This window comes from Rhinatrema bivittatum, chromosome 6 (genome assembly GCF_901001135.1).
Source record: "Rhinatrema bivittatum chromosome 6, aRhiBiv1.1, whole genome shotgun sequence".
NCBI classification, from domain to species: domain Eukaryota; kingdom Metazoa; phylum Chordata; class Amphibia; order Gymnophiona; family Rhinatrematidae; genus Rhinatrema; species Rhinatrema bivittatum.
In genome coordinates, this window is record NC_042620.1 from 51,908,187 (window position 1) to 51,921,346 (window position 13,160).

The following is a 13,160-nucleotide window of genomic DNA, read 5'->3' on the forward strand; positions in this document are numbered from 1 at the left end:
CTGCCAGCTGTCGTGCCTCCCGAGCCTCACTATGGCACGCACTCAGGCTCTGCTCTTTATGGCACCACAGCGGGAAAATCTCCATAGTGCCCTCAGATGATGTCAGCTGGTCCTGTTACGTAAGGACACTTCAATCACCTTTTCAGTGCCTCAGCAACAGGTCACTTGCTTGCCTTCCAGCCTGCCTTCCAGCCTTGCCTCATCCAGATTGCCGTCCAGCCTTGCCCTATGTTTGTTTCCTTGTCTTATCTGGCTAACTTACTCTTGTCTTCAGAGTCTTGCCATGCCTTGTCTTATCTGCCCTGTCATGTCTGTCCCTCTGTGTCTCTTGTTTGTCTTGTCCAGTTTTTCCAAATCTGATATCAACCTTGGGACTTAGACCTACCCCTTGCTTGCAGCCTGGACCTAACCTTAGCCTCAAACCTGGACAATGCCTTGTCTGCTGCCAGTGTTGACTTTTGGACTGTCTCTACACTGCCTTGCCCTTGAATATCTTAAATCCTGTCGGCCACCGGAACTCAAGGGCCCAACCTATGGGGGAGGCGGTGGTTCAGGTGAAGCCTTAGCCTGGCTCCTGTCAAAGCGTGTTCTCCAGCTGTCAAAGGAGGCCTTGTGAGCCCACCCATGAGGCAGCATCAAATGTACCTCAGTATGAAGGGGTCATGCTCACCCTGTTTGCAAATTGCTGAGGCCATGAACGTGTTTGTACGACAGGCCATTGTCGGTTTGGCCACCCAAGTACAGTAGCAAAAAGCCGAGTTGAATTCTTTGGCTGGTCTGCATGAGTTTATCCAACAAGTCCAGCAGTAACTTGATCATGTGACTGGTTTCCGTCAGGCTCTGGCCTAGCGATTGGACACTGTTCAATCTCAGCTTCCAGTTCCAGCACCAACTCTGGAGAGCCCTGCACCCATGCCCATTCAGACTGTGGAATCTATGATGCACCTTCTACTATCTCCTAGGTACAGTGGCAACCCCAAAGGATGCAGAGGGTTCCTCAATGTCTGTAAAATGCACTTTGAGTTACAGGTGGCTTGTTTTTCTTCAGATCACTTCACGATTACTTATATATTCTCCTTGTTGGATGGTTCTGCTCTTGCCTGGGTTCCTCTCTTGTGGGAAAGAGATGATCTTCTCCTTGGAAATTTGGACAACTTTGTGAGACAGTTTTGACTGGTCTTTGATAAACTTAGTCAAGTATCATCTGCAGCCACAGAATTATTACATATTCGCCAAGGTACTCACACTGTGGGTGATTATGCAATAGAGTTCCATACTCTGGCCTCTGAGCTTGCCTGGGGAGAAGATAGTCAAACAGCTATTTTCTAGCAAAGAAAAGCTGGGATAATTAAAGATGAGTTGGGCAGCCGAGACCTTACATAAGAACATAAGAATTGCCATACTGGGTCAGACCAAGATTCCATCAAGCCTAGTATCTTGTTTCCAACAGTGACCCATCCAAGTCACAAGTACCTGGCAAGTACCTAAATATTAATTAGATCCCTTGCTACTAATGCCAGCAACAAACCTTTTCCAAACCTAGCTATGACAGCTGCCTTAACCATATCATCTGGCAATGAATTCCAGAACTTAGTTGTGCATTGAGTGAAAAAGAACTTTCTCCAATTTGCTCTAAATGTGCCAGCTGCTAACTTCATGAATTGTCCCCTAGTCCTTGTGACTATTCTACATTTACCCTTTCAAGTCCTTTCATGAATTTGTAGACCTCTATAATATTCCCCCTCAGCCATCTCCCCTCCAAGTTGAACAACTCTGACCTCTCCAGCCTCTCCTCATATGAAAGCCATTCCATGCTTCCTATCCCCCTCTCTGGAAGCACTCATTGCCCTGAATATCCATGTGGATTTAAGGTTCAAGGAACAGGCTCAGGAGAGGAAGACATCTCACCAATCTCCTCATTTGGCTCCTTAATTTCAGAAACCCAGAACCCTTGCCACAGAGCCTACAATCACTTCTGAAGAACCCATGCAGTTGGGGAGCACCGGGCTTTCGGAAGATGAGAAGCAAAGTTGAAAACAGTATAATCTCTGTCTCTTTTGCGCAGCACAGGGCATTTCACTATCTGCTGTTGTTAAAAGCCAGGAAAATCTAGGAATGGGGCCATAATTGGAAGAACAATGCTAAACCAGCCAGCTCCCTCTCCACAGCCAGTGGTATTGGTATGCCTCACCTTTGGGGAACATACCATGAGGGCGAAGGCCCTACTTCATTCCAGATCAGGGGAGATTTTATTCAGGAATCACTGCTGTGCCAGTATGGCTAGTCTATTTCCACCTTGAACCTTCCTCTCTTCCTTTCTTCAGTCTATGGCGACTTCCTGTCTGGCTGTGTGACTTTGGCTATCTTGTCCATCACCGTGCAGCTTGATTCATATCAAGCAAGCATCGAGTTCTTTGTGCTATCTATAACAGTCAACTCTGTCATTCTTGGATTACCTTGGTTCAAACTCCACCAGTCTTCTATTGATTGGCTTATGTTGCAATTTATGCATTGGGGCCCCTCTTGCCAAAAACATTGTACCACTCCAGTTACACTGGTGCAGAATACCTTGCCTGATCTATTGGATCTGCCACCTTGGTACACATTGCTTACTGGCCTATGCTATGAGCAACAACCTAGAGTCATGGCTCATTGCAAATCTATTGACTGTTCAAAATTCTTGAAGCCCTTTGTTGTGGAGGTAGAGGTCACTGCCAAGATGGTAGAGGCTGTCCTCATTCAACATGATGATCTTGGAACCTATGAGTCACACTCTTCTCTCTTCAAAGGATCTATGCCTGCAGAAGACAATCAGCCAGTGGATGCTTCTTCATGACCTTTCAAAAACCAAAGAATCCCTGGAACTCATGTCAAACCTTCCAAGTTCCCAGATGGTAAAGGTATACCTTCGACTGTCCTGTAGTCAGCTTCATTGACCCCAATGCCACACTGACCTGGCTCACTCTGCCCTGCTGACGGCTCTTGGCTGCTCATCTGCTGCCACCACTGATGGCCACCATCACTGTGAGAGATGCCACTACCATGATCAGAGCCACTCCCTGTGGCAGAGAAAGCCACTAGCTGTTGTGCTTCCTGGGCTTTCCTAAGGTGCATGCACGCACTCATACCCTGCTCTTACAGGGGCAGCAGCAGCGGGAAAATCCCAGTGGCATCCTCAGATGATGTCAGCTGGCCCTATTACTTATTGACACTTCATACACCTCTTCCGTGCCTCAGCAACAGGTCCTTTGCCTGCCTTCCAGCCTTGCCTCATCCAGTTTGCCTTCTAGCCTTGCCTCTTTCAGCCTGCCTTCCAGCCTTGCCCTATCTCTGTTTTCTTTTCTTATCTGTCTGTCTTACCCTTGTCTTTGGAGCCTTGCCATGCCTTGTCTTGTCTGTCCCTCTGTATCTCTTGTTTATCTTGGCCAGTCTCTTTGGATCTGACCTCAGCCTTGGACTTAGACCTACCCCTTGCTTGCCACCTGACCTTAGCTTTGAACCTGGACTGCACTAATTTTGACTCTTGGACTACGACTGGACTCTGCCTTGCCCTTGAATCTCCTAAGTCCTGCTGGTCTTCAGAACCCAAGGGCCCAACCCACAGGGAAGCAGCTGGTTCAGGTGAAGCCTTAGCCTGGCTCATGTCAAAATGCATTCTCCAGCTGTTGGAGCAGGCCTTGTGGGCTCACCTGTGAGGCAGCATCAACTATGCAACAGCATGAAGGACTCATGCTCACGCCATTCCTTACAATAGTTGGCAGAGCACATGGGTGGGCGGTAGTTCTTTGCTCGCGGTGCAGTGTGGGAGGAGCCTGGGTGTTCCTAGATAACACTTAACGCAGGAGGTGTAATTGCTGCCCATGGCGAAGTAACATGGGTATTACTCTTCCGCAGTTTGCAGTAACACGCAAAAAATATGTTAATTACATATAATAAAATCATTTGGTACATATGATGATACATCACACAAAACACTTAGCATTCAATATAAAAGTGAGTTAGTTTATTGCCTTATTTATTAATTGGATTACTTTTTACACTGAATGCTATGTTTTTTGTATGAAGAATCATATGTATCACATGATTTTATTATATGTATGTAACATTAATTTGAATAAAGATATTTATGTATTATAATTTATTTATTTGTCATTATTTATATACCGTTTTTACAATAAAGTATTGATCAAAGCAGTTTACAATAAAAAATAATGAGCAAATATAAAGGAGGAAAATTACAAACATAAAATTATAAATAACTAATCTAAGTTAAAAATGAAGGATTAAGTAGAAATCAAAAAGAAGGAATAAAAAGAATATGTTTATATACATTTTTTAGATCTTTTTTATATTACTACTTTTCTGGTATTAGCAAGTATATCTGATTCTTTTGTTTTTACAGATTTTCCATCTGGCCTGTGAAACAGACACTTTATTGTCGAAACACTGGCAGTGTCAGGCATTTACCTGGTGGTCATAAGAACATAGAACTTTCCATATGGGTCAAACCAAAGATTTATCAAACCCAGTATCTTGTGTCTAACAGTGGCCAATAGAGATCACAAGTAGCTGGCAGGATCCCAGAATTCTGATAGAGACCTTGCTGCTTATCCCATGGATATGCAGTGGATTTTCTCAAGTCCACCTTAATAGTTTATGCACTTTTCTTCCAGAACGTATCCAAACCTTTTTTAAACCCAGCTACACTAACAGCTTTCTCAATATCCTCCAGTAACTAATTCTAGAGTTTAATTATGCATTGACTAAAAAATATTTTCTCCTATTTGTCTTAAATGTATCACCTAGTAAACTCATCGATTGTTACCTAATCTTTGTACTTTTTGAAAAAGTAACCAGTTCGTCTTTACCCATTCCACTCCACTCATTATTTTATAGACCTCTATCATATCTCCCCTAAGCCGTTTCTTCTCCAAGTTGAAGAGCCCTAACCTCTTTATTTTTTCCTCACAGGGGACTCACTCCATCCCCTTATCATTTTTTTAGCCCTTCTCTATATCATTCCTAATACCACTATACCTTTTTGTGAGATGCTGTGACCAAAACTACACACAATACTGAAGGTGCGGTCTCACCATGGTGTGATACAGAGGCATTATAATATTCCCTGTTTTATACTGCATTCCTTTCCTAATAATTCCTAGCATTCTATTTGCTTTCTTTGCCACCACAGTGATACCTAGATTCTTTTCCTGTTGGTGACTCCCAAAGTGGAACCTTATATTGTATAGCTATAATTTGGGTAGCTCTTTCTTATATGCATCATTTTGCACTTGTCCACATTAAATGTCATGTGCCTTTGTGTGCCCAGTCTCCCAGTTTTGCAATGTCCTCTTGCAATTTCTTACAATCCTCTTGTGATTTAACAACTATGAATAATTTTCTCTCACCAGCCACTACTTACATGCAGATCCATGTTGGGTTTTTTTTTTAAGGACCACAGGGCAAATCAAGCAGGGTGAAGGAAAAAGGTGCTGGTACTCAGTACTGGCAAGTATCTCCTGACAAAAGCAGTGAATATGCACAAATCGTTTTGTGTAATCATGACAGACTGCTGAAACTGAGTGCATTTTCAACACAAATAAGCTCATATACTCAGAAAACAAGGACTTTCTCAAGATAATATAAAAAGGATGATTTCAATTTAGGACAAAAGTGACATTTCACAATTAAATTTCATAATTTATGTCTTAACTTGATAAATTGTTGATTTTTGTACTTAGTATATTTTTTTAATTTGTATATAGTTTAAATATTGCTTAAAAACAAACAATATTATTTCCAATAAAAATTGACTTTTTATGCAATCTTAGAGATGTGAAACTTTATGCAAAATTATCCAACTTTGCGACAATTCCCACAGAATTTTGAAAAATCTGCCGCAGAATCTTGAAAAATCTGTTGCACTAAACTGGTGGCTTTGGTATTAAGGCATAACACAACAGTGACATTTCACAGTTAAAAGTTTGTAATTTATATGCCTAAACTGGGTAATTGTTTTATTTTTGCACCTGGTAAAATTTGTATTTAAATATAGTTTAATGGTTGTTTAAAAACAAAAATTGTGAATGGTTTTCAATAAAAATTGCATAGTCAAATGTGTGAATCATTTTGCAAAATTATACAAATTTGCCACAGAATTTTGAAAATTCTGCCACAGAAATCCAGGGGCTCTGGGTACGGGGTATGGGGAATGTGGTAGACACGGGTTGGGTGCAAGAACCTCCAGACAGAGCCACACCTGCAAACAGTTCAGTAGGTTCATTGTGGCTGCTAGGCCCAAAACTATCTTTTAGCAAGATTCATCATTCTGTTATATTTATAGCAGAATGATGAGCCATGCTAAAAAAAAAAAAAAGGGAGAGGGGGGGGGGAATTGTGCAGCCGGCTGTATCACGATGGTGTGTTTTTGCTTGCCATGGCTGCGGCTGGGCTGCACATTTTCGCACCTATAGCGCCACAGGAAAAGATGTTGTTATTTCTCGCGGTGCTGCTGGCGATAATGTGGAAAACATTATCGCCCGCAGAGCTGCCGGGCCATAACCACGCCCAAACCCCTCTCACATCCCTCCCCTTCCCCTCATTTAAATAATACCTCTGCGATGCGGCCGTTATCGTGTGCGGTTGGGCGTTTTTGCACGCGAAAAGGCCACATCGCATTTTGATAAATGATCTTATTTGTTTCTTTAGCAGCAAAATAAGCAGGAACAAAAGTATAGCTTTTTGGCAGCAAGCAGACCAGAACACAAATACAGCCTCTTTGCAGCATTAAATGGGCACTCAAAGAATTAGCAAGGCATAAATAATTATCAATGTCATCATGTTTTTTGTGGCATATCCTCAGTATCAAGACAAGAGCTTGAAAGCCTCCACCTCTTATCCTGCATTCACATTTTCCGATTATGGCTATGTCTACATCTGGGGATGCCTGTTCTCTAGTGACCTGCTGCTTTCTATGTAGACCCCTCCTCTCCTGTGAAGCCTGGATTAAAGATATGCAGTTTTCCCAATAACATGGGGTAGTTGTGCTCTATGCCCTGTTACAGGGAACCATCTGAAACAGGCTATTTTCCTAGAATAAAGAAGTCCTGTTATTGTTATTTCTATGAACATCAGAGAAAAAGCCCTCAAACCCAGGATTTGCCAAACCCATCTTGGGGATCCTATGGCCAATCAGGCTTTCAGAATAATCACAATGAATATGCTTGAGATAAAACTGCATGTGCTGGGTCTCCAGTGCATGCATCTCAAGCATACTCATTGTGGATATCCTGAAAACCCAACTGGTCATGGTATCCCCAGGAAGCCCTGCTTGGGAAGCCCTGCTTGAGACAAAAGGGATGACTATTTTAGACTAGAGCAATAGTTTTCAAACATGTGCTGGGGGGGGGATCCTCAGCCAGTTGGGTTTTCAGGATAGTCTCAATGAATATTGTGATGAGGCTCACTATTTACCCAGGGGGGGAAATCTGGACTGGATTATCCCAGGGAGAGCCAAAGGCAGATCCAGGCAACAAAGGCCTCAGAGAGACAAGGAGGGAGACTATATTTCTCAGGCTCTTAGAGCCGCGGACAGACCAATGGGAAGAGAGAGAGAGAGCTGGTCAGACACCAGGAGGCATGACTCTGAGGGAAGGGAACCCATGATGAGGGAGAAGGAAGTTCAGGAGGCGGCTGGGGAGTTTAAATCAGGGGCCAGCTCCACGATTGAGGAGGAGGAGTTGGAAGTGGATTGCCCGGAGGCTGAAACAGAAACGGAGATGGAAACAAACAGGCTGATACAGTACAGTGTGCTCCGGCGGAGCGCATTATTAGCCCGCATTTGGCCGTGCGTTTTCGATGAGCTATTTTTACCCCTTATACAGTAAGGGGTAATAATGTGTCGAAAACGTGCGGCCAATCCCCCCGAAACTAATAGCGCCCGCAACATGCAAATGCATGTTGATGGGCCTATTAGTCATTCCCGCGTGATACAGAAAGCAAAATGTGCAGCGAAGCCGCACATTTTACTTTCAAAAATTAACCCCTGCTTTTCTGTACACCCTCCGACTTAATATCATAGTGATATTAAGTTGGAGGCCCCAAAAGTAAAAAAAAGTAAAATTAAAAATCTGCCCATGGGTCGGAAGACGGATGCTCAATTTTGCCGGTGCCCGTTTTTCGAACCTGTAGCTGTCAGGGGGTTCAAGAACTGATGCCGGTAAAATTGAGCGTCAGCTGTCAAACCCGCTGACAGCCGCCGCTTCTGTCAAAAAGGAGGCACTAGGGACGTGCTAGTGTCCCTAGCGCCCCCTTTTACCGCGGGCCCTCATTTGCATGTTGTTCCCTCCTGAATCGCGCGTACAGGAAAGTGGCCTGTGCGCGCGTCGGGATAGCGCGCGCTCGCCGGCTCTCCCACGACTTTTACTGAATCGGCCTGAGAATGAGTTAAGTTACTCTAATTATTGGCTGTTTTGTTTTGTTTGCAGGGCGTGTTGTGCTAGAGCCTAGGAGGCCTACGAAAGAAGTCCTAGAGCAAAGTTGACTTTTGTTTGTTTTCTCCCCATGAACTGGCTGAACTTGTAATTAGGTTTTGTTGGTGATAAAACTGGAAAAGGCAGAATGTGACACGGGCAGGACAGTAGAGAGAACTGCCATGCGGCAGCCCTGGGAGTTTTCCCTGAAGTGCCCTGGCGTCTATACCAGAGGAGAAACTTGGCTCAGGGTATACGTGCAAGAGGAGACATGGTTCCTCAGCAAGTGATGGCAAGAGGGAATGACCATTAATCCAGTACTTTGCTATTGTTGTTGTTTGGTGACTTTCTATTTCTTGAAGCTGAGCCTACGGGGGAACCGCTACACGTGGCACTCTAGGAAGCTGGACTATTTAGGAGGCTGCACACCTAGTGCTGTGCCTGCAACAGGAAGACCTGTTTGTGACAGAGAGCCTTGTAGAGTGGAACTACCTTCGAAAGTGCAGTCTGCCGATAACCAAGCCCTAGGATCTTCTCTGGCTGACTACCTCAGGACAATATGCATGAGAAAAATTTGCAAGCAATGGAAGCAGTGCATGCTGATCTATTTCATACATATTTATTGCAGATATCTTGAAAGCCCAACTGGGTAACGTCTCCCAGGGTAGATTTAGGCACCACTGTTTTAGGGTAATGGTTCTCAAACCAGTTCTCAGGGACCACCCAGTCTGGTTTTCAGGATACCCATAATAAATATGCATATGATTTATTTGCTTGCAATGGTGGCAGTGCATATAAATATTGTATATCTCATACATATTCATTGCAGATATACTGAAAACCTGTCTGACTTAGTGGTGTCCAGCAGGTACTGTCTTGAAAACAGTTTAGAGCATGATTTAGACAAGGTTTGCTTTCTTTGATATATGATTTTGTATTGAATTAGTTGAAGTAGGGTTTATGTACCTTTCAAATGACCTCCTTCTCTAGTGAAGGAGGCAGCCATACTCCTTCATTGAGTAGAGGACTTCAAGTGAAGATCATTACTAATCAAGGAAACTGGCAAAATGTTTTCTATTTATTTATTTTGCTAGGATTATCGAGGATTTGTGGCTTACCATTTTATCTTTATTTAACTTTGAAAAAAATTATATTTAGTATAATGTATTATAACAAGTAGCAATACTATTATGATACTTAAATGGACATTGATACTTTATACAGATTCATATCCAACCTGATCAGATGTAAGATTTCAATTATATCTAGAGCCATGTTATAATAAAACAAGGCTGTTATCAGAAAGTTTTGTCATGTCGACCAATATGGGAGATATCCATTTAGTGGGCTTCTAACACTCTTTTTTCCACACTTTGTGCTGTATTTCACTATTGATATTACATTTACATGAGAACACACGAGTTGTAGGTAATACCTTTAGGGAAAGTAATTTTCAAGGGCATTTCCTTTGATAAAACAGTGCTTTTATCCAGGGAAATGGCCTGTGATCGAATTTCCTGAAAAAAGATCTGCGCATATAATAGAGGATATCACTAGTTTTGGTGGGATAATTTTCAAAGTGAATATACATGCAGAAGTTTTGCCTTGAAAACTGGTGTAACTTACACAGGTTATTTGCTGTCTAAATTATGCGGGCTTTACAAAATTACCCTCTAATTGTGGTAACTCAATACATTTTTTATTAATTTTTTAGAGCTATGCTGATTTCATCAGGGCAGATCACTGTGGTGCACTATCCTGATCAAGGGACCACACCTCTTAAAAAGCTATTAAAAATGTTTTGTTAGTCCAATAAAATGGTATCACCTACAACTTGTCTGTAGATCTTTTGTTTCTACGTGATCTAGTGGACTAGCATGGCAATCAGGCTACTTCAGATAGGAGAATGAAATCCACATTTCCTTTTTGCAGGATAGAATTTGCTGTAAACAAACTGGATTCTGGACCGTTTCTCTCTTACCTTTGGAAGAATACTTCTCATGGTATAGTTTATAAACTTTTTCATGTGCGAGAGCAAGGTTCTGGAGAGCTGTAGGATCTGAAAGACCGTGCGGCTGCTGCACCTCATCAATAGTCTCATCTAGGTCACTAAAAGTCGTCCAGGTATCCACCAAATCACCAAAAACACTAAAGACGAATCCTGCATAGTCCACAAAGTGCTCTGCTAGGATCTGACTCTTCCAGCTTCCATAGCGTGAAACCAATGCTGGAGGAAGATGTCGGTGGTGCAGAATGGCCACTGGTTTGATGTCTGCTGCAATCAGCTCCCGGAGTAGTTTTCTGTAACAGTCCACCTTTCTGCTGTCAGGAAACTTTGAATTTCCCTGTGGGAGAATCTCAGCCCATGGCAGTGTGATTTTAAAATGAGTAACTCTGCTGGCATGAAGACGGGTGAAGAATTCTGTCAGGGAGACTGGAAGAGGCTCCTGGCACACAAAGTGCTCTTCTCCAAGGGCTGTGTTGTCTTCCTTAGAGCCTGGTATACCAAGAGGCCCAGCTTTGACATCTAAATTACTTAAAATGTCATTAGTTAAAGGGCCAGCAATTGCTACAAAATTTTTTGCCAAGTTCCAGTTGGCCCCCTGGCAAGGAAAACAGAGCAGAAAAAATAGCCATATGCTCCAGATTGGTTTCATTTTAGAAATTTGCTCTCAGGAGGCCAGTGCTCTGCTGTTCATGGTATATTAAGGATCATGAAATTAATGTTTAACCCGTGTTATCAATTTTGCAGATAAACAAAATTGCTGATGACAAAAATTAGGCAAAGCATAATTAGACAAGGATACAGCCTGATGATTCAATTATGAGGGAAGCTGTGCAGACAGAAAAACAAAATGTCCTGTAAGCATCTGCTGCTTGAGATGTCAGAGAGATAGGATGCTGGGCGAGGTGGACCTTTGGACTGACCCAGTCCAGCTGTTCCTCCGTTGGACAGAACCAAAATGATGACATCCGGCAGGCTGTTTCCAGTTCTTTATTTTTCCTTATATTGGTGGCATTTCCTCCAGCCCAGTGGTCTCAGTCCTCTGTCCTGTCTGAAGTGAAGGGTTGAGGAGGCTATGGCATGAGCGTTTACATCTTGCCAAACGTCCATTTTTGCTACCATTTTGTCATCACTTCCCCCCTGCACAGCAACAAACTAATAGTAAGCAGCAGGTTTACATGGAAGCTTATAGTTACTCCTTCCCTAAACCCAAATGTGCCTAAAGGATGACGTTACTGGAGATAAACGTGCTTTTGTTCCACATAAACAGTGAACAAAGAAGATTCTCGTTTAACTTTCTATACCAAATCAATTTAAAGCTAATTTCAAATTATATAAATAAATGCATCTCCCCTCTTTCGCCTGTCCATACTAGGAAAGGGGGGAAGTCGGGAAGTTCTTTCCCGGCAGGGGGAAGGGGGAAAGCTAAGCTTCGGAGCCCTACTGTTGGAACCAGAAGTTAAAATGTTAAAAAAATGAGGGGGTGTAACATTTTTTTAAATAGTTTACCTGTTTCCCTTGAGCACCTCTGGTTGGGGATGTTATAGCCCAGGCTTAAGGACCCAGTTGGTAGAGAGGTTGGTTGAGCTGCTGTGGTCATTGCGGCTGTGAAAGGAGCGGGGCTCAGCTGTTAGTGCAGCCGTGAAGGTTTCTTGCCTTACTGCTGCAGAGGAAAACTTGCACTGTGGAGAGGCACTCGCAAGGATGATGATGCGGCTGCAGGGAAGTTGGCAATCAGCTGTCACAGGCCACAGTGAGTGACATAGGAGTGAGGAAGCTGCCGCTGCCATACAATGATGTACATCAAAATGGCGCCATCCACTGGGGTGACTGTGCCGGAGATAATTAATGCTGGTGTGACCTCAGCGGATGGCGTCAGTTAAAAAAGAAAAGAAGAAAGAAGAGGATATCATTGGAGCAGCTCTAAGGCCTGGGCTCCGGGCTGGGGCTCCAGGCTGGGGCCTAATCCTAGGCCAGAGCCCAGGTGTGAGGGCCAGGCCCCAGTGTTAGGATCTGGCCTCCAGGCCAGGCTGTAGTGTCAGGTCTGGGCCTGGACTCCAGCCTAGGCTGAGGCCCCAGCATCAAGCCTGGGTCCAGGTCAAGGCCCTGGCATTGGGAGCTGGCCTCTGGGTTAGATTGCAACATTGGGCCTGGGCTCCGTCCTAGGCTGAGGCCCAGGCATCGAGACCTGGCCTCCGAGCTGGGCCCCGGCATCGGGCCTGGGTAGCAGGTCAAGGCCCAGGTGTCAGGACCCGGCCTAGCTGCTTCCATGGATACCCAACGGATCAGATACGTATTTGATGGGGGTCGTGCTCAGGCCTTGGCCTATACCCTAGGAAAAGCCCCTTCTTCAGGCCTAGGCCCGAAGCATTCATTGAAAATGAATGTAACGAATAAGTGGGACCCTCAAATGAAATGAATTACCCTATTTGTCCTGTTTTGTGCTTTCATTTTAAACAAATGTACATTCCTATCAGGAACCATATTTTCATTGAGGAAATAACACTTTCTACACAGTATTGTTGTTCCAAAGAAAAGATTTTACTGAAAATAAACTTGTTCAGTAGTAATGATTTCCGTCATACATTACAATTTTTGGTAGAATAACCCAAACACTCCATCTTCTTCTCTGTCTCCAGTCTACTGTGTCTCACTGGGAATTTACCTGCTTTAACCCCTTCCCA

At 43.6% G+C, this 13,160-nt stretch overlaps 1 protein-coding gene across 1 annotated transcript in view; it reads right to left on the reverse strand.

The window, feature by feature from the left end:
• The window catches only part of LCT (lactase), a 96,486-nt gene extending 85,358 nt beyond the window's left edge, over nt 1-11,128 (reverse strand). Inside the window, 1 exon segment of the mRNA XM_029607892.1 lies at nt 10,453-11,128. Within this exon segment, the coding sequence (XP_029463752.1) occupies nt 10,453-11,128 (676 nt within the window).
• Between the last annotated feature and the right edge of the window lie 2,032 nt (nt 11,129-13,160).